We start from the raw sequence: 26,554 nt of genomic DNA on the forward strand, positions 1-26,554 counted from the left end.
AACCAATTTTCTTGAAGTAATAACTGAATCCCTAATGGCATGCGCTGTTGTCTCTTAAACTGCTACAGGTCAAGGGGCAAGGTTAAAACTGTTTTTGAGAAAAAGAGAAGCAGCTGATCATGACCCCCACAGATCATGTCACACATCTAGCACTTCAGCAATGACCTAGTTCCAGGTCACCGAACGAACGATTTTAAATTATATCACATAATTACCTAAATGAATAACAAAAGATACTAAAACATTCTTGAAAAACGTTTTAAAGTGCCAGACCATGAAATAACTTTTCAAGTTCTAGCAAGGTTTCGGATAGGGAAATTTAAAACCAAAGTATTTCACTGATACTGAAGTAATTTTCCTGCATCACTTTTAAAGTTGGCTTCCTCGTTCTCCTCAAATGTCACATATTTCAGTATTAAAAACTATTATGTAGCATGACAGATACTCTGTAGATATTTACAAAGCTAAATTAAGTGGTTACAGTTCCCTCTACATTCAGAATAATCAAGCAAGATAAAATAAAATGTCCCAGATAACAATACCTTGTGATTATCGATCAGATTCATCACTAGATCGATGTCTCCGTGGACAGGCTGGTCCTCAGCCAGCTGGGGCTCAACCCTGTACAGCCAGTCAATGAGGGCCTGCAGGGCGTCTGTGAATTGCCCAGAAAATAAGAGGGCTTCCTCCAATTTGTTTTGTCTAGGGGAAAAAATGGAAAAAATCAATCTGAGCAACAAAAAAGCTGCCCTCTATATCCAAACATCTAAAAAACATCCACGAAGGCTAAGCAGACCTCAAGAGGAAAAGCAGTGTATTCGGACTCACTGCTGTTTCTCTGCTTTCCTTAGAAAATAACAAACTTCTCTCCAATTTTCTTTTCATTGCTTAAATCCATGGCACCTGTTCCAGGAAAATTCCCTCATCACCACCTCACGGGCCCTTTAGTTTCTTCATAAAAATATGCCTTTTCAATTAAATTGTGTTTTAAAGTATCATGCAGTAAGTTTGACCTTTGGGGTGTACAGTTCTATGGATTTTAAAACATGTATATGTTCATGTAACATCACCACAGTCAAGACCCAGAACAGTCTATCAACCCCAGATCTCCCTCAGGCTGGCTCTTCCTGGTCACAGTCTGCCTCCACGGCGCACACCTGCCACTCATGGATCTGTTCATCACTGTGACTTTGTCTTTTCAAGAATGCCATATGGGGGCTTCCCTGGTGGCGCAGTGGTTGAGGGTCCGCCTGCCGATGCAGGGGACACGGGTTCGTGCCCCGGTCCGGGAAGATCCCACATGCCGCGGAGCGGCTAGGCCCACGAGCTATGGCCGCTGAGCCTGCGCGTCCGGAGCCTGTGCCCCGCAACGGGAGAGGCCACAACAGTGAGAGGCCCGCATACCGAAAAAAAAAAAAAGAATGCCATATGAATGTCGTGAAATCATTTATAGGACACTGTAAAAAGTATGTAACCTTCTGAGAGAAGATTTTATTGACTCTGAAAAACTAACACTAGGGCTTCCCTGGTGGCACAGTGGTTGAAAGTCCGCCTGCCGATGCAGGGGACACGGGTTCGTGCCCCGGTCCGGGAAGATCCCACATGCCGTGGAGCGGCTGGGCCCGTGAGCCATGGCCGCTGAGCCTGCGCGTCCGCAGCCTGTGCTCCGCAACAGGAGAGGCCACAACAGTGAGAGGCCCGTGTACCGCAAAACAACAACAACAAAAAAGACTAACACTAAAAACTTATTATGAAGTTCCCTAGAATGGAATATGATATTCTATTCAATTTGGATACTGACAAAAGTAATGAGACTAAGGATCAATGAAAAATTTGGAAACATGTATAAGATATGTGAACTCTTCAACTACTATTTTAACTTTCTTAGCTACTTTAACATTTTTTTAACATTTTGGGTCTTCATGGTTGAAGTGTAGTGAGGAGGAGGGAGACTGGGAAGGGGTGGGTGGGGTCAGGCTGGTAGGACCCTGCTCGCCACAGTGACAGGGCCTGTATCCTAATCCACACCCAAGAGTTCGTCCCTAAAGGGTATGAAGGGGGGTTGGGGGGGAAGGGGGGGTGACAAGATCCCACTTATACTTTAAGAAGACAGGCCTACTGGTGATGTGGAAACGGGACTGAGGAGGACCATGGCAGACCTGGGGACCAGTCCGAAGGCAGGCGCTGTAGTTGCATGCGAGATGCGGGGAGGCTTGGAGAAGGATGTCATTTTTGAATGAACCGAGCACTTAAACGTAAATAATACTGAACAGCAAAGCCTCTCGGGGGAGGCACCGTGTGTGCGGGGCATCGAGGATGAGCAGACATTCTCCAGGCAAAGGAGGTGTGTATTCAAGGTTCCAAACCCTGCCTGCAGAGCGCCAGGACCGTGACAGCTGCCAGGGGTCCAGCAAGGTGAGTGAGCGGCTGTCAGGCGCATCTCACCTCTCCACCGACTTCCCACAGATCGTGTCCCACTTGTCTCTGAGCTCACTCAGCATGTCGTCCAGCTTCAGGTTGTCGTCAGCCAGGGAGGTCTTCTCCTTCAGAGAACGCCCAGTCCTGTTGGTGGTGTCGTAGACAGAATGCTTGGCTCCGAGGGATTTCTGAAACTCCTGTACATCCAACAAGAGAGCAGCATGCATTTCTACTTGGGATTGATACACAAATAGGTAAGAGACAGTGAAAAGGGCATTCCTCTTAAATAAATGGAGACATCAGCCATCATCAAGTCACATGGTGTAGTGAGTACTCAACAGGGAACACACCAGGGTAGAGAAGAACCTTTAAACTTTCAAATGGAAGGATTAACTTTTTGCAGAAGCCAAGCACCTACTATTATCAAGCACCTATTATTATTAAGAGCACCTAGTAGTATCAAAAAAAAAAAAAACAATTTCAAAGCAAAACAAATCCTGAATCTCTTGTAGACATAAACTACAAACAGTATAAATAGTTATGGTAAAGTGGAATTGCTAATAAACTATGGAGAGACCCACGAGCCCAGAGAGGAAAATGTAGCTAATACTCTATGAGTAAGTATGGGTCCAGTCTGGACACAGAATGACCCAGTAATGTATAAATTTACTACAGTTGTTTTTTATTGTCAAAAAGATTTTCTGTCACACATTTTGGATTCTCACTGTAATGTTACATGTATTTTATCTGTGAGCCAGGATAAGGGGAAAAGAACCATAGCTTTGGTTCTGTGTTTGGACCCACTCATTCTAGGCACACCTGGGGAGGCCACGTCCCTCCTCACATCCACAACGCCCTACCCAAGTCTCTGAAGGTCTATAGATGACTTTCCACTACCAAACAGCTACATGGCTAATATGACACCTGTATTTTTCAGCTTTTACAGTGTTAGTGAACCCTTCATGTTTGTGTGTGTATATACGCATGTGGGGGAGGGAGGGATGAATTCTAATCTTTCTATATAACTCAATTATAAGCTTTCATAGAGCAGGGGTATTACCTCTGTAGGACCCTTAGCATCATCCTGCATTTTGTGGGTGTTTGTAAACATTTAATAGAAAGAGTAAGACATTGAATACATAATCTCAGTGATGAGAAGAAAAAAGGCCAACTTCATGGGCAGCTTAAATTGAATACATAATCTCAGTGATGAGAAGAAAAAAGGCCAACTTCATGGGCAGCTTAAAAGCTCATAAAATATCAAGGAAACACAAACATGGAGATTCTCAATCCTGGTAGCACATCAGAATCACCCCAGGCAGTAAAATGCTATGCAAATGTAATTTCCCAAAATAACCTCGAGGTTACAATTACCTAATAAATCGTATTGCCTTAAAAATGTTACACACTTGAAGTGTTTCACTAATACCACACTATATATATCTTTTATAATAGAAGGCAACTACATCTGGGAATTTTTTGGCAATAAATACCATCACAATATGTCACTATTTCTGTAGTCTGTTTTCTGTAATTATTATGTTTTTCATGTTTTTCGAAACAGAACGCTAGCTTTAGAATCATGGTATTGACACAGATTTTCTTATACAAAACAAATGTTACAGCTGAATACAGGACAGAGTCAAACTTTTTAAAGACAAAAAGTATCCAAACGATGAACAGAAAAGACTTCTTTTAAGATAGGCTTAACGTACCCTGTTATCTCAGAGAAATGGTGACTGGCGACAGGTCTCGCTAGGAAAAAGAAATCTAATAGGGTTCTTCACACATTCTTATTTCCAGGATTCTCTACTTTAAATATGCAGTATGCTTTCATCAGACTATGTAACACAACATCTATGCTCAAGTTCGCATAAGGCATTCTATTTTGAGAAGGAGGGGACGGGAAAGGGTGCTGATCACCATCTCTGGGCTGCCAGTGCTAGATGGGGCAGCTCCCAGGCAGAGGGGCCATCAGGACAAGCCACTCGTAAAGCCCTCATCCAGCCAAAGAAAGGACCTCAGCATGTTCCCCCATCATCCTAGGATCCTGAGCCCTGCAGCTGGTCAGGCCCACTGACGGAAGCAACCAGCCTGGATGAACACGAGCGCTAGAATGTTCTGATGATGATAAAACTTGTATCATTCAATCTTTTCCAGCATTTTAAAAGCTATCATGTTTCAAGCAATGATTTATATGTAGATGCCTAAGACTGTAAAATGGTTTGCAGGGACGGTCTCCTTTTACCCACATCCTCACCCTGAGGGCCGATGATCACTTTACAAACAGAATAACAGAAAGACCCAAATTCAAGAGAGTTGGGGAGGATGGGGGGAGGGATGTTCTTTGAATGGCATGTGGTAGGAATATAAAAGGCAGAAAATATAAAACACAGTGTTTCCATATCTTCTTGTCTACACAAGGAAGCCAGTGACTATGTGTCTTTGAGGGGAGGGGTGGAATTTCACACACATACACAGTAATACCAATTTAGGAAGTGGCAACCAATTTTCCCCACTGCACTGTATGTAGGAATATATATGGCAAAATCTACGTTCCTTTTAGTACATAATTATGTTCTGCATGGCATTTGGTCTATGAAAGAAATTACAAGACAAGGCAGTTGTGATAAACCGAAGTGCCAATGTTCGGCCTCTAGAAGTCCTTTATGTGTTTTAGACTGCGGAAGACTTCCAGTTTTAATTCAGTGAGTTTTCTTTTAACAATTAACCCTGGAATCATAATGGAATGATCACTTGACCAATGTAAAGGGCAATTGGTTTTAAATTTAATATAGATCCACGTTGGACAGCCTTTTCCTCCAGTGGTGAATAAATACACAATCAGGTAGGAATTTAAAAGTGACCCTGAGATATACAACGACACAATGTGCTTTTCTTAACTGCAGACCCACCTTATGCTGTGCCAGTTGTGCTTTGATTTTGTCTGGGTCGTTGGCAATTTCCAGTTCAGAATCCAAAGACTTCTCTGACTCTTCCAGCCACTCCATAAGCTTACTCCAAGCTTCATGGAACTGTAAAAGAAATTCACATCTTTGTCCAGAAAACTTTCAGGCATACTCACTAGATTTGAAATCTAGTACATTTCTAAACAGAAATCGATATTAATGAAAATGTTAACAATTATACATTCAAAATTCTCCCTGAAGAAGAACAAGAAAGAATATTTTCATCAGCAGATTACAAAATGTCTTGTTGACGCTCAGCTTTTGTGGTCATGCCCCGCGGTCACTTTGTTATAACTCATTCAAACATGTCAGCTTTAACAAAAATAGAAGTGAGCCTAGAAGCAGTTAGGGAGCATCAGGCAGAACGTCCCACCCTTTCTTTTGTTTAATAAATAATGTAAGCGTAGACTGGCATGCTTTATATTATCCCATAGGTCTCTTACATGGCTTTTCATTTTTTTTCATTTGGCTTTCTGTCTGCTGTTCTGATTGGAATCTAAAATACAACACAAATGAACTTATCTACAAAACAGAAACAGACTCACAGACATAGAGAACAGACTTGTGGTTGCCAAGGGGGAGGGAGCGTGGGGGAGGGATGGAGTGGGAGTCTGGGATTAACAGATGCGAACTAGAATATATAGGATGGATAAATAACAGGGTCTTACTATATAGCACAGGGACCTATATTCAATATCCTGGGATAAACCATAATGGAAAAAAACATGAAAAAGAACAGATAGATGTATAACTGAATCACTTTGCTGTACAGCAGAAATTAAACACAACATTGTAAATCAACTATACGTCAATGAAACTAAAAAAATAATAATGTAAGCTTCCACTGTTGTCTCTTGACAGATCTGGATTTACTTCTAAGGTGGTGTTTAATTCTTATGCTAAGAAACAGGTACAAAAAGGGAGAAGGGAAAGGATAAAGTTTGTAAATTCACTTTAACAAAAAGAGGGCATTACGTTCCTATTTAATGCAAAGACAATTCAACATCTTTCTTGCTGCTATACAAATCCTCACATCAATGTCTGAGCCTCACATACTGGTTTTATACTTAAGAGCACCCACAGTATTCGAGTTCTCACAAAATAGAATTCTCTTTCGCGTCTAAAACCTTGAACTATTCTGGTGCTATATATACTTGATTTCAGCTGTGGTCTCTTTTCTGCTTATCATAAAGAAATAGTAGGTACTATTTTTGGATACCAAACTAGAAAATTAGTTATAAATTATTTCTTCCAAGGAATTAAAGGGAACAGATACATGACAAAAACCTAAGTAATCAAAATAAAAACTGTTTTATATCAAAGAACATTAATAGTGAAATAACAAAAAGACATTTGATACTAAGCACAGTGAGAGCACAGAATCACAAAGCTGCAAGGGTCCACTGGAGACTGTCTTGTTAGAGACCTGCTCTCCCTACACGTCCCTCCCACAAATCTAATCAACTTAGACATGAAAACAGGGAGGCCAGAATAGGCACATAAATTGCCCAAGTCAGAGAACTACAGCCAAGATCTGAGCCAAAACCTGAGGTATTAGCACAAATAAATAAATAAACAGCTAGTGATGCCAGCTTGTCTTTTTTTTTGGTATGCAGGATCTTAGTTCCCCGACCAGGGATCGAACCCGTGCCCCCTGCAGTGGAAGCACAGAGTCCTGACCCCTGGACCGCAAGGGAAGTCCCTGTCAGCTTGTCTTTCTACAGACAGTACAGCCTATAACAACTGGATGGTAAGTACAATGGTACAAACGCACAGGTTCTGAGGCTGGTCCTGCTCCCAAAACTATTTAGAAGCCGTACAAATAGAAGAAATGCCATCCTTTTGCACCGAGAACAGTGGAGAATCCTTATCAATTCAATTCAACAGACTGAGAAAATAAAATTGACTCGATAGAGAAAGGAGGAAGAGGGTGGCTGACTGGCTACTGGTATCCATGAGACTTGAGTAAATCAGATGTTCATAACTCAAAATGCCTCCACTACAGATGACAGGGCTGCACACACGGCAAGAAAAACATCAGGCTTGGCATGAGGACTGTCTTAAAAAAACATCCGAGACCGATTCTATTCTAGAGACTCATTTATTACATAGGACATATCATACCTCCCCCTCAAAAAGAGACATGTGGCCTGTAATCCAATCACAGTGCAATGTGTCATTTCGCCAGCCTTTAAACATTTTATGCTGGACAGCTTTAAACGCTGAAACACTGGACTCCCAGGTCATCCTCTGCATCGCCCAGCCGAGCCTAGCTCCCCAAATGACCGCGCCCAACACCAATGCTGGACAAATGCAATGGAATGGGGCAGAAAGAGTCATTATAAAATTCACCCTCAGTATTATTACACGAAGTTCCTAGTAAAAATCAAAGATATATGCCAAGCAAGGTGGGTGCATCTTCCTCTTCCCTGGAGTACAGAGATGCATAATTGCAGTTCTCTGTGTTTAGTCTAGAACAGAATATGAGTAACAGATGAAGGAAGGAAGGAAGGAAAGTTCCATGTGAGATTCTCTAGATTAAAAAAAGCAGCCCCCCAAGATTCAAACAGTTAATTTAAAGGTGGGATGAAGCTGTATCCAAATATCAGAGAAGAAAGGAAGCCCTGCCAACAAGTGTACGGATTTGGAGAGGTGAAGAGAAACAACCAGCTCAGACCCAGAGTATGCCTTCAGAAAGCTGTCTGGGGGCTACACATGAGAAAGTCTGGTTTTGGAACTAAACACAAGTAGCAGTATAAAAAAGCAGAATGCCTCACTCTAAGTATGAGAGTGGAGGTTGAAAGGCCAAGGAAAACCAACCAACCCAACAACAAAACTGTGGAGCCCTTTTTTGGGCCCCAATGATAACGGTCCATCTGTGATATCAAGATATGATCAGTCTTTCCAAGGCTGGTCCCCAGGGCCTGGAGTTGCTGCCAGGTCAGAAAGTGACGTCATCGTCCAAACTGAGGCCATGGCCTTTTTAGGAAATAAACACCTTGGCTTCACGCCATGATTGTTGCACAAAGCACAGCCTGCCATAAAAGCACTTTAATAACATAACGTGTATTTAATAACATAACATAGACCTGATTCATTGCCAAGTTCAGAGGATCTTTATAAAGGTTTACCTGCTTGGCCCTCTTCCTTGCATCGTCCAAAGATCTTCCTCTTTCTACTAAGCGCTGGACCACTTTCTCCCAGCGGCTCTGTACACTGATAAGCAGATTCTTAATGAGAACGACATCTTGTTTCTGACTGAAATACTTCAGGTGGGTTCCAGTTTTGTCCAGCTCTATGATCTGCTCCCGGTGAGAATTTACTTCATTGGCAAAGACCTTTCCCAAAAAAAGGGAGGTGGGTACAATCAGAAACAAAGGAAAAATGGATCTATCTTGAAAATACTTCCGGGATCATAAGCTGGTTTCAGAGGACAAAAGAAAGTGTTCAAACTACCAAATTTATGCTTTTGCCATTAAAACAGCCTGATGTCTAAAAAGGTCTGAGAAGGGAGTGCTGTCCATCCGGGATGCAGCTTACCTTGTGTTCATCAATTTGAAACAAGACGGTGTCCAAGATAAGGCTTGGCCTGGAAGCCACGTTTAGGGTCTGCTCCGCCTGGGTGAGCCAGTTGATGAAGTCCTGGAGGGAACTGTGGAATTCCATTGCCAAGGTGAGGGCCTCTTCCAGTTTAACCTGAAAAGACAGATTATTTAGTATTTCATGGTATTCAAGGTTTCCCGCCTCCCCCCTCTTCCCCGCCCCAGCAAGTTTAACCACTCTCTGGCAGATTTCCTCCCCATCCATACTTTATTTATGCATAGTCTATATCCCCCAAACAGTTTTTGAATACTGGCTAACCAAGCCCCTTCAAGTTTAGTGAGAAGCATCTCACTGCAGCTAAAACAATTTTAATATACACTAAAACTGTGGTTTGGGGACAATTAACCACAGAATTACTAAATAGAATCTAGAAAAAGAAAATTTGACATGCATACAATTCATTTTGGAGGTCAAAATACTATGAAATATATATACATGATGCTCTGTCAGCAAGGGCATATAATCTAGTATTCCTAGCCTATCATTTTTATAGCATTAAATAGCAAGATTTTTAATTCTCCCTCATGGATTTTTGTTATGTAAGTGCTTATTATACGTACAATCATCTCACTTTCTTGGTCTCCCTCCCTCCCCACCCCCGCCACACATACAGCCTGCCTTTTGCTTAATAAGTGTGATTAGAATTACTTAACCACCCAGAATTCCACTGGTTCACAGATTTAAACTATACCTAGTTAACACTTGACCTATGATATACCTTTATCTATGTCTGAATAGATTTCTTCAACTGTGTTCTCCTGCGTTAAGACAGAATACTATTTTCAGCTGAGCCCATGAAATGTCCAAACGTATACAAAGAAAATTTAAACATGGATCATTAGATGTTCCACTGACAATTCTACTCGGAGATAAGGTAAGACCCATGAAATGAAACAATGAAAACATTCATTCTATGATATTCATCAAGGCACATACTTTCCTTTCATTGAGCTTGGTTTCCACCGATTCCCATTTTTCTTTCAAGTTATTTATGTCTTGGTCAATATTTGTCTCTGCGGATTTGGGGCATCTTGCAAGCATCTGCTGGCCTTTCTGCATCAGACTCTTATATGTTTCTTCTTTAACATCAAAGGAAGCACAGATTTCCTAAATGGAGATATCCCCCCCGCCCCGCAAGTCATATCATTTTTAAGAGAACAAAATCTCAGAGCTCTTTTTCCATGTCATCAATCCCAAGCCCCTTATTATATACTCAACACCGTCCAGCACACAGAATACCCTGACACATTCAAACTTTCCACTATACTGAAAGAACAACTAAACCTATAGCCACACTCTGCCTACCAAGAAGTCTTAGAAATGGTGCTATTGTTATCAATCCACCCCACACGTGAAGCAGTAATGTTAAATGTTATCAAGAAAGGTTTCAATGTACAGTAACCAATCAGCTCTGTGACCTTGGGCGAGTAACGTAACTTCCCTGAGCCTCGATTTCCTTCTCTGTAAAATGGGTTCTCTAAGTCTCTCCTCGGAACACAATACAACAACTGTAATATTGTTTTTTTGGTATAATGTAATTCTATGCTCAGAAGACACACAGTGGATAGAAGGTGAAGACCCAGTACAGTAAGACATTTAAGTTGATGACACAGACTTTGGAATCACAGTAGCCAAACTTGCGGTCCTATGAATATTCTTCTCAGTTATAACATTTTTAAAGCTTTCAACTAGAATGCAGTGTGTATCTTCTATAGAGAGTATAAAAATACTGCTTAAACAAATTTAGAGTTTAAGATAAATGAAACACCAGTTACACTCACGTCAAAAGTAAGACCAGTTCTATTCCATTGATTCAATTACAATGTGAGTCAAATCATAGCTCCCACTGAAAAATTACATAATATCTAACACTTCCAACTTTTAATTTTTAAAATTGAGATATAATCCATAAAAGTCAGCATTTTAAAGTCTAGAATTCAGTGTTTTTAGTATATTCATAAGACTGTGCAACCATCACTACTAATTCTAGAATATTTTTACTGCCTCAAAACTTTGTAATTTCTTAAACCTTAAAAAAATCCCTCTCTCAACATATTTACAATATCACCCACTGAAAGCTTTTAATCAAAGCAAAGCTTCTAAATACAGCTAAATCTCAGGAAACAGTAATACTCCAAGTTTTCTAGTTTCCTTCATGTCTAAGAGAACCAAATCAAAAGAACATGACTAAAACAGTATTACAAGTATCAGTAACTCTTTAGAATTTCTTAAATCATGGACTTCTATAATTTGGCAAATGATATCAGCAAACATCCTACCCAAACCAAATATGCTGATAAGTAATATTTTTCTAAAATAAAATATTCTAAAGATAAGCTCTTTGCTTTCCAACTTTTTACTTATATTCTTCTAAATTACCATTAAAAAATATTTATTAGAGAACCATCTCATGCATGTTTGTTCAAGAATTCATTAAACATATACTTAATGGACTGTAATAGCTATGCAAGTACTTCTAGGAAAGTAAGGAGGTATCTGGAAGACAGCCAGATTTTATGGAAAAGACAAGTGCTCCCAAGTTATTTAGTCAATTACTTTTTCAGTGAACAAATGGGTCCCTTGTAGCACCAAGAAAACAACATATTAACAACAAGAAAACCACATACACAATGATTTTCTAAAAGAAGGAATAGAGATTCTAGGAAATTCTCTATAGGATTAATAGGATTCATTTTAACTGCTCATGGCAATTGTGAAATGAATAAGATGTTACTTCTGTTGTATTTCTTCACTCCACCTGCAAGATGGTCACTTCCTCTCCAAATCATCAAATTCAAAATTATTCCCAACAAGTGCAGTTTTATTAGTAAGATCTTACAACAACACTAGGCATGACTAAAGAGTACAGACTTTCACGTACAATGGCCCATTTCTTTTGCCAAATCCCTAAGTACTTCTACTTTTATTTCCTAAGAAGCATTCAACATATGAAAAAGACTGTTTTCTCTTAGAACTTTTAGAGCTAAATTATGATGGGACACGAATAGGAAATGTCAATAGGTCAAATGTAGTCTAAATTTAATTTCTCAGCCCATACTTCTAGGAAAGAAAGCCAGAGTCTCAAGTTTCATTATTTTTCCTCCTTATCTTTAAGAGTTGACAGCGCTACAGACTCTGGGCGGGAACAGCCCACAGGCATGATGTGATGCTCCGGGTCAGACAATTAAACAGAAGCCTCCTCTTATCCAAACCTGGTGGGTGTGAGGTTGAAGATACGGCCCCATCACCATTAAAAGGAGCAAATACGTAACTTCTTCGTTTTCACAGAACAAGAACATATTTTCCAGCCTTCCATGAAACTGGGTGGGAATCTCACGCTCACAGCAGTAATTGTTAAGTCCATTCTGATTCCTTTAGGGATTTTTCTTTCCACTCAAGGAGCCACAGTTTATAATTTACCCAATGTTATATTACTATCCATACAAGTTTATCATTTTATGGGGGAAGGTCTGCTTCTAAAAAATGCCTAGACTGCTAAAACCTCTTTTCATACACTGACACACTAAACTTTAAAATAAAGAATAGGTTCTGACTTTAAAAATTTAATCAACAGTGTTTCTAGCACTTACATATAGAGATTTCTGCTGCAAAACTGGATATCCTTAAACCTTCTCCCACAGTTTGTTTATCATCAGGGCCTACACAAAGTAGTCAGTTTCTTAATCTGAGGCTAGAGCTGTAGGAAATAATATAGTTACCATGTGGGCATTAAGCTGTTCCCTGGCTGTTTCCGGTAAACCTCCCAGAGGCTTGGATGCTAACAGATGGCGCTCCGTGTCGGTCAGCCACTGTTGCAAATCCTCGATTTCGCCGTGGAACCCTTTAGCCTGGAGTGAGAGAGAGGTTCAAGTTTGGGCCCCAGATAAGGTCACTTTGAAGCCAAAAATGAAGCTTAAACAATCCCAGCCTGCTAAGCCTCTCCATGCATTTTGAACAAGGGCAGGGGCCTCTGGACCACTTGCTTTTTTTCAGCAGGAGAACCAGCAATAAAACTATCATGCTAAGAACTGGAGAGCTGTATTCTTCTCAGCTCTGTCCTTTATCCCACTTTTTTTTACTCTTCTCCTTGAAGTATAAAAACTAAACAGGGGTGTGAAAACCAATAAAAGAAATGCCATGTCATCTTGGTCTTGAAGGCACCAAAAAGTTTCAGGATTTATTCTCTCATTCACCTGGCGCAAGGCACCATCCAGCTGCTGCTTCCTTTGTTCTGTTTTTTCCAAAACATTTTGCCAGCGTTGATTCAAAACCTCTAGCTTGTTCTGAAGGTTGCTGACTTCTTCTCCGGCACTTGATTCGATTAGATCATTTCCTGCTTTCTTCACGGCTTCCACGGTGGACTGATGGGCTAATACATCATTTTGGAGCACCTGAAAATATTCAGATTAACACTTAATATGTTCGCTAGTTTGTGACATGCTAGCATCGCTTCTAATGCAATTCTTTTATTTCCTGGTTATGAAACGTTCTGAAGCTACAACATATACGTAGAATTTTAGTACTAATGAACTTTTTAAAATGGTGAACTTCCTTTCCCTTAACTTTGCAGCTTTATTGGGTATCTCTTCAATCTACCAACATTCCCTGAAATGATTATGTTGAGAACATAGCTAGTTCTTCCCACTAGAAGAGTTTTGAAACTGATGACATTAAGTATATAGAGATTATAGTTAAAAGGCTCTAAAAATATTCATTTGACTCAAGCTCACTTTAATTGAACTTAATTTTCATGTCCTGAGTAAACAATTTCGAAGATATATATTGCTATATGTTCAAATATAAAATTAAAACATTGCCATGTTTTACAATTAGCACTCTTAAAAAGGAAACATGAGAGATTACGACAAGCAACTATATGCCAATAAAATGGACAACCTGGAAGAAACGGACAAATTCTTAGAAATGCACAACTTTCCGAGACTGAACCAGGAAGAAATAGAAAAGATGAACAGACCAATCACAAGCACTGAAATTGAAACTGTGATTAAAAATCTTCCAACAAACAAAAGCCCAGGACCAGATAGCTTCACAGGAGAATTCTATCAAACATTTAGAGAAGAGCTAACACCTATTCTTCTCAAACTCTTGCAAAATATTGCAGAGGGAGGAACACTCCCAAACTCATTCTACAAGGCCACCATAACCCTGATACCAAAACCAGACAAAGATGTCACAAAGAAAGAAAACTACAGGCCAATATCACTGATGAACATAGATGCAAAAATCCTCAACAAAATACTGGGAAACAGAATCCAACAGCACATTAAAAGGATCATACACCATGATCAAGTGGGGTTTATCCCAGGAATGCAAGGATTCTTCAATATACGCAAATCAATCAACGTGATACACCACATTAAGAAATTGAAGGAGAAAAACCATATGGTCATCCCAATAGATGCAGAGAAAGCTTTCAACAAAATTCAACACCCATTTATGATACAAACCCTCCAGAAAGTAGGCATACAGGGAACTTACCTCAATATAATAAAGGCCATATGTGACAAACCCACAGCCAACATTGTCCTCAATGGTGAAAAACTGAAACCATTTCCACTAAGATCAGGAACAAGACAAGGTTGCCCACTCTCACCACTATTACTCAACATAGTTTTGGAAGTTTTAGCCACAGCAATCAGAGAAAAAAAAGAAATAAAAGGAATCCAAATAGGAAAAGAAGAGGTAAGTCTGTCACTGTTTGCAGATGACATGATATTATACATAGAGAATCCTAAAGATGCTACCAGAAAATTACTAGAGCTAATCACTGAATTTGGTAAAGAAGCAGGATACAAAATTAATGCACAGAAATCTCTTGCATTCGTATACACTAATGATGATAAATCTGAAAGTGATATTAAGAAAACACTCCCATTTACCACTGCAACAAAAAGAATAAATTATCTAGGAATAAACCTACCTAAGGAGACAAAAGACCTATATGCAGAAAATTATAAGACGCTGATGAAAGAAATTAAAGATGATACAAATAGATGGAGAGATATACCATGTTCTTGGATTGGAAGAATCACATTGTGAAAATGACTATACTACCCAAAGCAATCTACAGATTCAATGCAATCCCTATCAATCTACCACTGGCATTTTTCACAGAACTAGAACAAAAAATTTCACAATTTGTATGGAAACACAAAAGTCCCTGAATAGCCAAAGCAATCTTAAGAAGGAAAAACGGAGCTGGAAGAATCAGGCTCCCTGACTTCAGACTATACTACAAAGCTATAGTAATCAAGACAGTATGGTACTGGCACAAAAACAGAAATATAGATCAATGGAACAGGATAGAAAGCCCAGAAATAAACCCCCTCACATATGGTCACCTTATCTTTGATAAAGGAGGCAAGAATATACAATGGAGAAAAGACAGCCTCTTCAATAAATGGTGCTGGGAAACCTGGACAGCTACATGTAGAAGAATGAAATTAGAACACTCCCTAGACACCATACACAAAAGTAAACTCAAAATGGATTAAAGACCTAAATTTAAGGACAGACACTATCAAACTCTTAGAGGAAAACACAGGCAGAACACTCTATGACATAAACCACAGCAAGATCCTTTTTGACCCACCTCCTAGAGAAATGGAAATAAAAACAAAAATAAACAAATGGGACCTAATGAAGCTTAAAAGCTTTTGCACAGCAAAGGAAACCATAAACAAGACCAAAAGACAACCCTCCAAATGGGAGAAAATATTTTCAAATGAAGCAACTGACAAAGGATTAATCTCCAAAATATACAAGCAGCTCATGCAGCTCAATAACAAAAAAACAAACAACCCAATCCAAAAACGGGCAGAAGACCTAAATAGACATTTCTCCAAAGAAGATATACAGACTGCCAACAAACACATGAAAGAATGCTCAACATCATTAATCACTAGAGAAATGCAAATCAAAACTACAATGAGATATCATCTCACACCGGTCAGAATGGCCATCATCAAAAAATCTACAAACAATTAATGGTGGAGAGGGTGTGGAGAAAAGGGAACCCTCTTGCACTGTTGGTGGGAATGTAAATTGACATAGCCACTATGGAGAACAGTATGGAGGTTCCTTAAAAAACTAAAAATAGAACTACCATATGACCCAGCAATCCCACTACTGGGCATATTCCCTGAAAAAACCATAATTCAAAAAGAGTCATGTACCACAATGTTCACTGTAGCTCTATTTACAATAGCCAGGACATGGAAGCAACCTAAGTGTCCATTGACAGATGAATGGATAAAGAAGATGTGGCACATATCTACAATGGAATATTACTCAGTCATAAAAAGAAACGAAATTGAGTTATTTGTAGTGAGGTGGATGGAACTAGAGTCTGTCATACAGACTGAAGTAAGTCAGAAAGAGAAAAACAAATACCGTGTGCTAACACATATATATGGAATCTAAAAAAAAAAAAAAGTGGTCATGAGGAACCTAGGGGCAAGATGGGAATAAAGGCACAGACCTACTAGAGAATGGACTTGAGGATATGGGGAGGGGGAAGGGTAAGCTGGGACAAAGTGAGAGAGTGGCATGGACATATATACACTACCAAACGTAAAATAGATAGCTAGTGGGAAGCAGCCACATAGCACAGGGAGATCAGCTCCGTGCTTTGTGACCTCCTAGAGGGGTGGGATAGGGAGGGTGGTAGGGAGGGAGATGCAAGAGGGAAGAGATATGGGGATATATGTATATGTATAACTGATTCACTTTGTTATAAAGCAGAAACTAACACACCATTGTAAAGAAATTATATTCCAATAAAGATGTAAAAAAAAAAAAGGAAACAAATGATCACAGAATACCTTTTTTTTTTTTTGCGGTACGGGGGCCTCTCACTGTTGTGGCCTCTCCTGTTGCGGAGCACAGGCTCCAGACGCACAGGCCCAGCGGCCACGGCTCACGGGCCCAGCCGCTCTGTGGCATGTGGGATCCTCCCAGACCGGGGCACGAACCCCTGTCCCCTGCATCGGCAGGCGGACTCTCAACCACTGCGCCACCAGGGAAGCCCACAGAATACGCTTTTATCGTCTTTGGTTTTAAGGGTGCTAGAGTTAACTGCTCAGGTGACAGGAACGAACCCCAGGAGGCCCTAACATTAAAGGGAAAGAGATTTCACCATTTACTGGGGAATACGTGAGTCCAGCATTCCATGATTTAGCTGTTCTCTTACTAGAAAATACGATATGAAATGCCTATGACAGATCCCAGTAAATAATGCCTTCTTATTCTATTATCCGGTGGGAATATAAGAATACATTAATAACACTTAAATGCACTAACATGGGGCAAGAGTGGTAAGTGCAAAAAACAACTGCAGGCTAAAAAAATCAATTTCCTATACTGAAAAGAATTAGCTCAAAGAACAAATACAGCTTAGTAACAGTTTCCTTTCAAGAAGACTGCTATGCTTTTGGAAACCAGAAGAAACCTTCCTCTATTGTTGGTAAAAGTCTGTGATAACCCTTCCCCCTACACTCAGACTCGGGTTGGCAACAGGAGAGAAGAGGAGTGTCATCTGTCGTCCTGGGAGGGACAACCCACATCTGGGAAACCCAGACCAGAAGGATTTCAGCCAAGGGCACGAACCGTCCCTGATCACTGCTTCTCTGACTCCATCCACTTGTGTTCTGAGGCATCTGGTGAGGGAGGTTTTTCAAAAGCTATAAAATCAACTGAGTAAGGAGTGATCTTTATAAGAAGCAGGTACTTGGATATGTTAACGTAGGCACCACTTTCAAAAGGTAGGAGTTAAATATTTTCACAGTCAAAACATAAAAGATAATTCTATAAAATTCATTCTTATAAATGGTCGGAGCCCTGCTACATAAGCCACAGCCTAGGAGCCAGAGAAGAAGGCGGGACAGGGATGGGAATCTTCCCTCCCTTCCTCCAGCAATTGTGCTGGCAATTCTGAGTCCTTGAACTTTGACCTTCAGAAATGGAATCAGGGCGGGGAGTGAAGGATTGGGAGTTTGGGGCCAGCAGATGCCAACTAGTAATATATGGAGGGTGGATAAACAACAAGCTCCTACTGTATACCACAGGGAACTATATTCAATATCCTGTGATAAAATATAATGGAAAAGAATATATATGTATAACTGAATCACTTTGCTGTACTGTGGAAATTAACACAACATTGTAAATCAAATATACTTCAATAAATTTTTTTTAAAAAGAAAGAAATGGAAGGAGAAAAGATCCCTGACTAAAGGAAACTAAAGGTCCCTAACTCATCTCCGCCAAAATAACTGGACCAGGGTGCCGCACGTTCCCACCTCTACCATCTTCTACAAAGTTCCTGTCACTGATGTATGTGACTTTTAGGACAATGGCTGAGTTTATGAAAATGTAAATGCTATAAACTCACCCTATGAGAATAAACATTTTGGTTACATGCAGAGTCAGTGTGACTGGTCATTATTGCTCTTAGCAAAGGTATAATATAGATATTAAATGAGGACAGATATTCATGATGCAAAATAAGTCCTAATTGCTTAATCAGATATGGCTGGGCAATGATTATAAATACAGACAGAAAGAGGTAAAAATGGAAGAAAAATTTAAATTAGGGAACAATTACTGGGGGGAAACACATGAAGGAAGAAGAACTAAAGCAAGAATAATCAAAAATATCATGATCTTAAAGTGCTATAAACCTCTTATTTTAAAATGCTGTTAATATGTAAAATAATCAAATGTTTCTATATGATAATCAAGGAAAACTTATTTAAGATTAGGATTAAGGACCTAACTTTAAGTAAGACACCACTATAATGTGTATGTTAAAAGTTCTATGAAAGCCTGCTGAATGTCAGGATAAACTCTACTGGGCATAAATTCTATTCATTAAGCCTCGTTGACTTAAGACGGGGAATTTTCTGTTAATAATCATCAACCAAGTGCCACAAAGATGACAACATATGAAACTATTTTGCATATATCTCAAGATAAAAATTTTCCACTTATAAGCTTTCAATCAAGTACATGACATGTAAAAACTCTTCTAAACAAAATAAATAGTTTAAAAAACTACCTTGGAAAGAAAAGGACTAAGACACAAAAAGCCAGTGAAAAGTAAGAGAAAGAAACAGAAGGACAAACCCCAACATGATGAGAGATGTACAGACAGACAGAAATATATGACAAGCCAAAACGCAGCAAGGGAGAGACGCGTGGAGGGAAGGGTGACCAGAGGAAACACGCACAGAGCCTGCAGGGTAACTGTGACTTGCCAGGCTGCCCCCAACAGCTTTTAAAACTATGTTACCTTCATCCAAGCACAGGTATAATCAGAAATTTAAACCTCCAGTGTTGGTCATGCAGTCCTCCTAACGTTTAGCCAAAAATTCCCCATTCTTGCTATTTTTGACAATAACTGCCTTGACCAATGAGAAAAACATTTTGATTATCACTTTCCCGTCGCAGAGCACAGGCTCTGGACGCGCAGGCTCAGTGGCCATGGCTCACGGGCCCAGCCGCTCCACGGCATGTGGTATCTTCCCGGACCAGGGCACGAACCTGTGTCCCCTGCATTGGCAGGCGGACTCTCAACCACTGCGCCACCAGGGAAGCCTGATTATCACCTTTTAAGAAGTGCATTTTAAGTAGTTCAACCTTATGTTGCCAATGTCAAATAGGAACATGGGTTAAAACCATAAATGCCTAAAAAATCAGCAGACCAGAAACATCTGGTGACACTAGAAATGCAGAGAGAAGAAAGAGAGGATGCAGTAACAGCTACGTACATGATGCTTGGCGAGTTCAATTTCAATGGCCTTGGGGTCTCCTCCGACAGGCTTCTGTTCGCTGAGCAAGCCCTCAGTGTGCGTGAGCCACGCCAGCAACTCGTCCAGTGCGTGCTGGAACTGCCCCAGTGCTAACAGAGCGCCCTCCAGCTTGTGCTGCAGACAGAGAGGAAGACAATCGATCCACGAGTCTGATAGGATGGATGACCCACATTTATAAAACAAGAGTGAACTGTTCAATTGCTTCATGCTGCATAAGTGTTTAAGCAAATCCAATGAAGCCCAATCATCATATCCTCATATATTTTAAGTTTGAAACTTTGTGGTTAAAAAAAACAGCATGTGAGAAGCAGGAAAAGTTCCAAGGAAATAAAAGAATTTAGGGGCTTCTGAAGTTTATGTCCAGGATCCCCTAATTTTACTTTTTAACAGTTATTTTACATCATTATATGAACCTGAAATTGGTATTTACCTGTCTATTGATGATCCTCTCATCCAGACTGTCCCATATCAATTTCAGCTCCATCAGTGGGTCCTGAACAGTGTGTTTATCACTTTCTTCTGTTACTTTCTTTAGCAGGAGCTCTGCCTGATGGTTCAGTCTCTCCATTTCTATCTGTTGTTGATACGCCTCTGACTTAAATTGCTATTTTTTAAAAAAGGAGGCATACAAGGAAAATTTGTTATACATCAGTAACTTTATCTTTTTATTTTTTTGGAATTTTTGAATTTTATTTTATTTATATTTTTATACAGCAAGTTCTCTTCAGTAACTTTAAACAAACAAAAATTCTACAGGTTACATGTTTGTTCTAATTCACACTTTTTATTGGGGTGGGGTGAAGAGGAATAAAATCTAACACAGGGTTTACTGATGAAAAAACTGTAGATAAAAAATGATGAAAAGAAATCTTTTCTCACACCTGAAACTAGCACAACATTGTAAATCAACTATACTCCAGTATAAAATAAAAATTAGATTAAAAAAAGAAATCTTTTCATTCAACGTTTTCTGATGGAACGATTTTTTATTTATAATTTTGCTACTTCACTTCTGTTCTCTACAATAAAGAACTAACAAATTTCAAGGATGAACTTCTTCCAGGGTCTAATTATACATATTCAATAAATGAGTTCTGAAATTATAGGAAAGAAGAAAACAAAATATATATTGACATATATGAAACCCAGAAAAAAAAATCTCTAAGAAACTCACACTATTTCCTGCTCAAAACACACACACATCTTGCAGTCACTGAACACTCTGTGTTTTCTGTAGCTATGCTGTGTTTATTTATTCATTTATATTATTTTTCTTTGTGGCCATGCTATGCGGCTTGCAGGAATCTTAGTTCCCTAACCAGGGATCGAACCCGGGCCCCGGCAGTGAAAGTGCTGAGTCCTAATCAACGGACAGCCAGGGAATTCCCTGCTATGCTGTGTTTATTAGTATTTATTTATCCTTTGCACTGACTCAGAATAACATTACTCTCACTTGGTGCTTAATGACATGTAGGTAATAATCCTGGCTTTGCCAACCAATACAGGTTAGCCAGTGGTTACATGTAATAGGAAACTGTCTTTTCATAAAGTATTGATTTTAATCTCTAATAGTAAATAATTAAATAATAATTAATGGCTAAGCAGTATCAATTTTTTTCAAGCAAGTTAAAATAATAATTAAAAATAATAACAAAAGCATAGTGAACACTTGCTATAGTCAAGTTGTTCTCAATAAACTTATAAAGAAAATCATTTTATCCCCAATTAAGGTAAGGACACAGAAGTGAGAGCAGTTAGACAAATTTTCTGAGGCCATTTGGCTAGTAAGTGGATGAAGGGAGATGCAACTTCAGACACCTGATTTAAGGGCAAGCACCTCATCCAGTGTGCTGTATGAAAACTGCTGAGATATATGTAAAACACAAAATAAACCCTCCTCCACACCTGTAATTGTACATAAAGGATACCATGTGTTTACTACATGAGCAGACAGAGTAAAACAAAAAAATCACCATCTAATGATGGTAACAGTAAAATTCTCAAGAAGAAACAATTTTTTTCTAAATGAAATATTCTATATCACACTTAGAGATAAAAATGCTACTCTTTTAAAGCCAGATAATAATTTTATGTAAAAATCTAGTAGAGTTCATTGAAAGGGCTGTGATGTCTCTGTAGATAGAGACTTTAAAATTAGGGAGGAAATAGCTGCTCCCACTTTGATAAATGAGCATCAGCACAGAGGAATTCAGAGGAAACGGTTCAGCCATTTTCACAGCTGGAGATCAAGAACCACAAAGGAAAAAAATTACAGAGGAAAGCAGATGGGAAACAACAAGCATTTACAAAACAAACATTTTGGGAAACACTATGATCCCATCCAATCCCATCCACCCACGGGATCCTTCTTTTAGCCTGCTGGACTAATTGAATTACTCTGAACACAACAAAGAAAACAGAAATGTTGCTGTATATGTATCAGTGACAGTAACACACTACAGAATAATAAAGTTCTAAAAATCCCTATAGTATACATATGTAATATGTCACACACACACACACACACACACACACACACACACACACACACACGACCCCATACCTCATCCTACACCCAGTATGAGGATATATGAAAGGCTATAAATCAAATCTTACGAGTGCTTGACTCTGGTTACATAACATTTTGTTTTGCTAATTTGCATTTTCTGATTTTTCTATAATGAACAGGAATTGATTTAGTAAGAAAAACTACTAGTATTTTGTATCCTTTATTTAACGAGCACTTATACATAACCTATTATGTGCAGGCACTATATTAAACCAGTTCCATAATCAAAATGTAACACTTCAATTATATAAAATAAATTTGCATAAAGCATCCCACGAATCAAGAACTTAAAAATGCAACGTTTGATGAATTTCTCAGCTCCTACCCATACCTTCAGCTCCTCAATCTGCTGCTTGACAGTTTCAAGATCTGTTCCAATTGGAGACAATGAAGCCAATTTGCCACCTGCAATATCTACCCAGTCAAATATTGCCTGAAAAACACGTTAGGTCATGTTATTATAACAGTATATTTGAAATTACTACAACACCTCAAGTGCAATAGAAAAGTATAATCATAAATCTATAAAGATATTAAGCAATGAGCCTGTTTTACAAATAAGGTAAAAGTGGCAATATACTGGAACAGTTATCCCAAATATGAAATAGATGAAACCTCCAATTTTGCATCCAAATTTGTAGAAGAAATTCTATCTTGAATAGAATCTTAGAATATTGAGAACTTTCAAGAAAAGTCTATTTGAAAAAAAAAAGTTTTATAAATTCACCACACAAAATAAAATTCTCTGTACTCTGTCTGCCTAAAAGGCAGATTGTATAAATATATTGAGAACCCATCTGTTCATTCAAATAATCAAGAAGTTTACTGTTTGGCACGTGAAACAATTTGTCTCAAGTAAACTCTTCTGTATTACTGAGATTAGCATTAAAATCCTGCACGTATAATGATTAAGACCATTATTCTGAACTGCGACAAAACTTCAAAATCTCCTATCTTCTTGTTCGTTTTAGGCAACACAAACAATCTTTTTTAAAAAGGCTCCACTCACATTTTTTTTTTTCAGGTTCTGAATACACAAAATTATTCTGCCATTTAATGAAGTTGCCAGGCCATACAGTACTGAGAAAAAAACCCTGGGAAATATCTGATAGTTTAAACTGATCATGATAAACCCTAAGAGCGTGAGCAGCAACTTGGGAAATAAAATGCATTTCACTTTACAATCAAACCTTGAAACCTCTGGAGTGTCTGCAGCTTTGGACACTTACCTACAGCTCTTTTAATCCATCACTGCCTTTCATCCCCACACATGTGATGCTACTGACCTAGGACCAGCAGGACCTGTGATGGGCCTTGTTTTTCTAGCAACGGTGATGAGACAAGCCTTCATGTCCAGCTGTGACCCTGACCTCCTGGGGCTAATGGGTGCAGTGGTGGCAGAGCCATCTCCAGCCCCAGGAGAGGATACAACTTCTGTGACCCGCCAAACGAATGTGAAAATCACGATCTGGCCTCACAGATGGACGTAGAGCTTGACTGGTTACTGGCCACTGCTATCCAACCAATAAATTATCACTTTGGTTAAAAAAAAAGGAGTGGGGGGGTTATAATAAGGTGTCACTTGTAGTGAATTTTTTATATATTTGCAAAGTTCAAAACACTTCTCTAATGGCATAAAGCTGGGCTTGTGATATTTATTTTTATAAATATAGAAATGAAGTGGCCTAATAAAAGGGAAAAGATGTTCTCATCTGAGCTTTAAAAATAATATTCTCTTGGTGTTATGGAAATACTTAGAGAGGCCTTTTCCATATGGTTGGATGAAGGATTCAACTGCTGCCACTCTGTTAGGAAATGGAATAAAGTTAAGGAAGGTAGGGAGAGAAATATCCCTGAGTTGGCCTCAACTGACAGGAGAATTTTTAATATTAAAAAAATAAACTTAAAAACTAGTTAATGAACTGAATGAGAACCCTTGAGGGATGTGAAAAACAACCATTAAAAGGAATTACATACATGGGAAAGAAGAAAACACTTTTTGCAAGACAGATTATGACCTAATAAAATAGAAATCTATTTTAGTTCACCGGGAACACTGGCTTCAAATCAAATTTCTTTACATCTGACTTGTGCTACACTTAGTGATATTTTTAGATAGTGTTTACTCCTTTCATCTTATTCTGCTCAACTCTACAGCAGAACTCAGACTCAGCTCCATTTCACTGTCTGGTGTTGAGCCATCTATGAAAAGTACTGTGACTTTCACTTTAAAAAGTTAAAATATTTCTTTTCAAAGTAAATTTCACTGAATGTGTGTATAAGAATGTGTTTAGGGGTGTATATGAATCTGTACATATCTCCAGTGTCAGAAATCTCTTCAAAAAGGCAAAGCATGAATTGAAGCAGGTAAGTTAACTGCATCACACTTGCAGCTCCAGGGACATACTGATGCGTGAATTTGTAAGCATCACTTATCACCTGATCCCTCCCTCCAGGAGACCCGGTAAGCCTTACCTGCAGTCCATCCTGGTACTGAACAGCAGCCTGCATTGCCTCCTCAAGTCTGTCCACCCGGTCTTTCCAAGCTTTATTTAGAGAATCCCAGGCTGAATTTAACTACAATGTAAATATTAGAACTCTTTCAGTATCATATGCTAAGTTTCCGACTACTTCTATCAAATATGCTTTAGTTAGAAAAATCCTTTTAAAAAGCCATTCTGATAAGAGTGGAAAATATGCAGGTTGTACCTCGTCTATACTCTTTTTAACAATGGGCTTGTCGGGTTCCCCGCAAGCGGCAATGAGTTCAGAACCCAGGTTAATAACCATATCCAGCTCTTCCTGCAATCCGTCTATCTCCTCCCTTATGACCTAGAATAAGAAATGACAGCCTTACTTTTAAGCCAAACCACAATGAAACTAAAAAGATGCACACAGACATTGATGGTAGTTATTTCTAGGAGGCAGGATTGTAATCAATTTTTATTTTCTTCATTCTGTTTTCTAAGTTTTGGCACTAAATTTTTTCAACAAGGGAACACAAGAGCCATTTTAAAGGAAAAACAGTGTCCTTTGAGGAACAAATGTCAAATCCTTATTATAAAGACAGTATTTAGGAAATAATTCCATGTAACATATACCAGAATAAGTCTTTCAAAAAAAAAAATCGACAATACTGAAAAGCATGGAAAGCCATTTTGTTTTTTGTTTTTTAAACCAACTAGTTTGGCAATACACATTTAAAATAGACGTAAGTATCATATGAGTTCAGAGACTTCACACAAATTAATGTAATTTGCTTAGTAGATTTAGGATAATCTAACTCTAGATTTTCATTTTTACCCCAGGACATGTAAAGTACCAAACAAACAAACAAACAAAAACTATGACAGAAATGCAGTATTCTACCTTGCTTTCATTTTCTTGGTTAAGTACACTTATTCATTCAAGATGCATTTATTTACCAAGGATGAACATGCCCCAAACCAGGCATCGGAGATACAGAGAAAATTAGACATGACTATTCCACTCAAGGGGCTCTGAGTCCACTGGGAAAGACAGAGGTACAGTCAACGATAAGTCATGCTCTGCGTTAAGTCCTTTGCGTGATGAGAATGTTATACGGATGGACTAACTCAGCTGAGTATACAAGAGGGTGGAGGCTGGCAACCCAACTGAACCTTGAAGCTTGAGTGGGGTCTGCCAAGGAGAGTGGCAGTAAAGATATTCTAGGCTAAGGAAATAAAATGTGCAAAGATTCAGATGCTAGAAAAAGCACAGCAGCTTCAGAGAAAGCCATAAGAGAAGGAGCTTGGTAAAGGAGCAGTAGGAAAAAAATGACTTTGGAAACACAGGCCTGGGCTAGGCTGGGATGGAAAAGGCTGATACTGTGTTCCAGGTAGTTTGGACTTTAGGCAGTAGGCAGTGGACGCCTTGAGGGCTTTTAACCAGCAGGAGAGCAAGAGGAGATCTAGAGGGACAATGGGCAAGAAGGTTAGAGGCTGGCGGGAAAAGAGACTCCACAGGCAGGGGTACCGCTCAGATTACTTTCTTAGGCAAGAAAGAGAGATGACGAGGCCCCGAAGTAAGGCAGAAACAATGGGGATGGAGAGAAACTTTCTAAATAAACATTCTCCATGGGAAACCTGTGGGTGGACTCTGTCCCCTACTACATCTCTGTGCATTCCACTTTCAGAACCAAA

The 26,554-nt window shown here is 39.2% G+C and overlaps 1 protein-coding gene across 17 annotated transcripts in view; it reads right to left on the reverse strand.

The window, feature by feature from the left end:
- Positions 1-26,554, reverse strand: part of DST (dystonin) — a 497,869-nt gene that overhangs the window by 26,331 nt on the left and 444,984 nt on the right. For all 17 annotated transcript variants that reach the window (XM_029242504.1, XM_029242501.1, XM_029242518.1 and 14 more), the window contains 13 exons: positions 25,101-25,223; positions 24,867-24,968; positions 22,723-22,824; positions 20,253-20,426; positions 19,781-19,936; positions 13,184-13,381; positions 12,710-12,838; positions 9,927-10,097; positions 8,928-9,083; positions 8,519-8,725; positions 5,334-5,453; positions 2,446-2,615; positions 543-702 (listed from right to left, as the gene is read on the reverse strand). In XM_029242504.1, coding sequence (XP_029098337.1) covers positions 543-702; positions 2,446-2,615; positions 5,334-5,453; positions 8,519-8,725; positions 8,928-9,083; positions 9,927-10,097; positions 12,710-12,838; positions 13,184-13,381; positions 19,781-19,936; positions 20,253-20,426; positions 22,723-22,824; positions 24,867-24,968; positions 25,101-25,223 — 1,968 coding nt within the window. The remainder of the gene's footprint in view (positions 1-542; positions 703-2,445; positions 2,616-5,333; positions 5,454-8,518; positions 8,726-8,927; positions 9,084-9,926; positions 10,098-12,709; positions 12,839-13,183; positions 13,382-19,780; positions 19,937-20,252; positions 20,427-22,722; positions 22,825-24,866; positions 24,969-25,100; positions 25,224-26,554) is intronic.

The sequence above is a fragment of the Monodon monoceros genome, unplaced genomic scaffold (assembly GCF_005190385.1).
Source record: "Monodon monoceros isolate NGI ecotype Baffin Bay Population unplaced genomic scaffold, NGI_Narwhal_1 Super_Scaffold_3, whole genome shotgun sequence".
NCBI lineage: Eukaryota > Metazoa > Chordata > Mammalia > Artiodactyla > Monodontidae > Monodon > Monodon monoceros.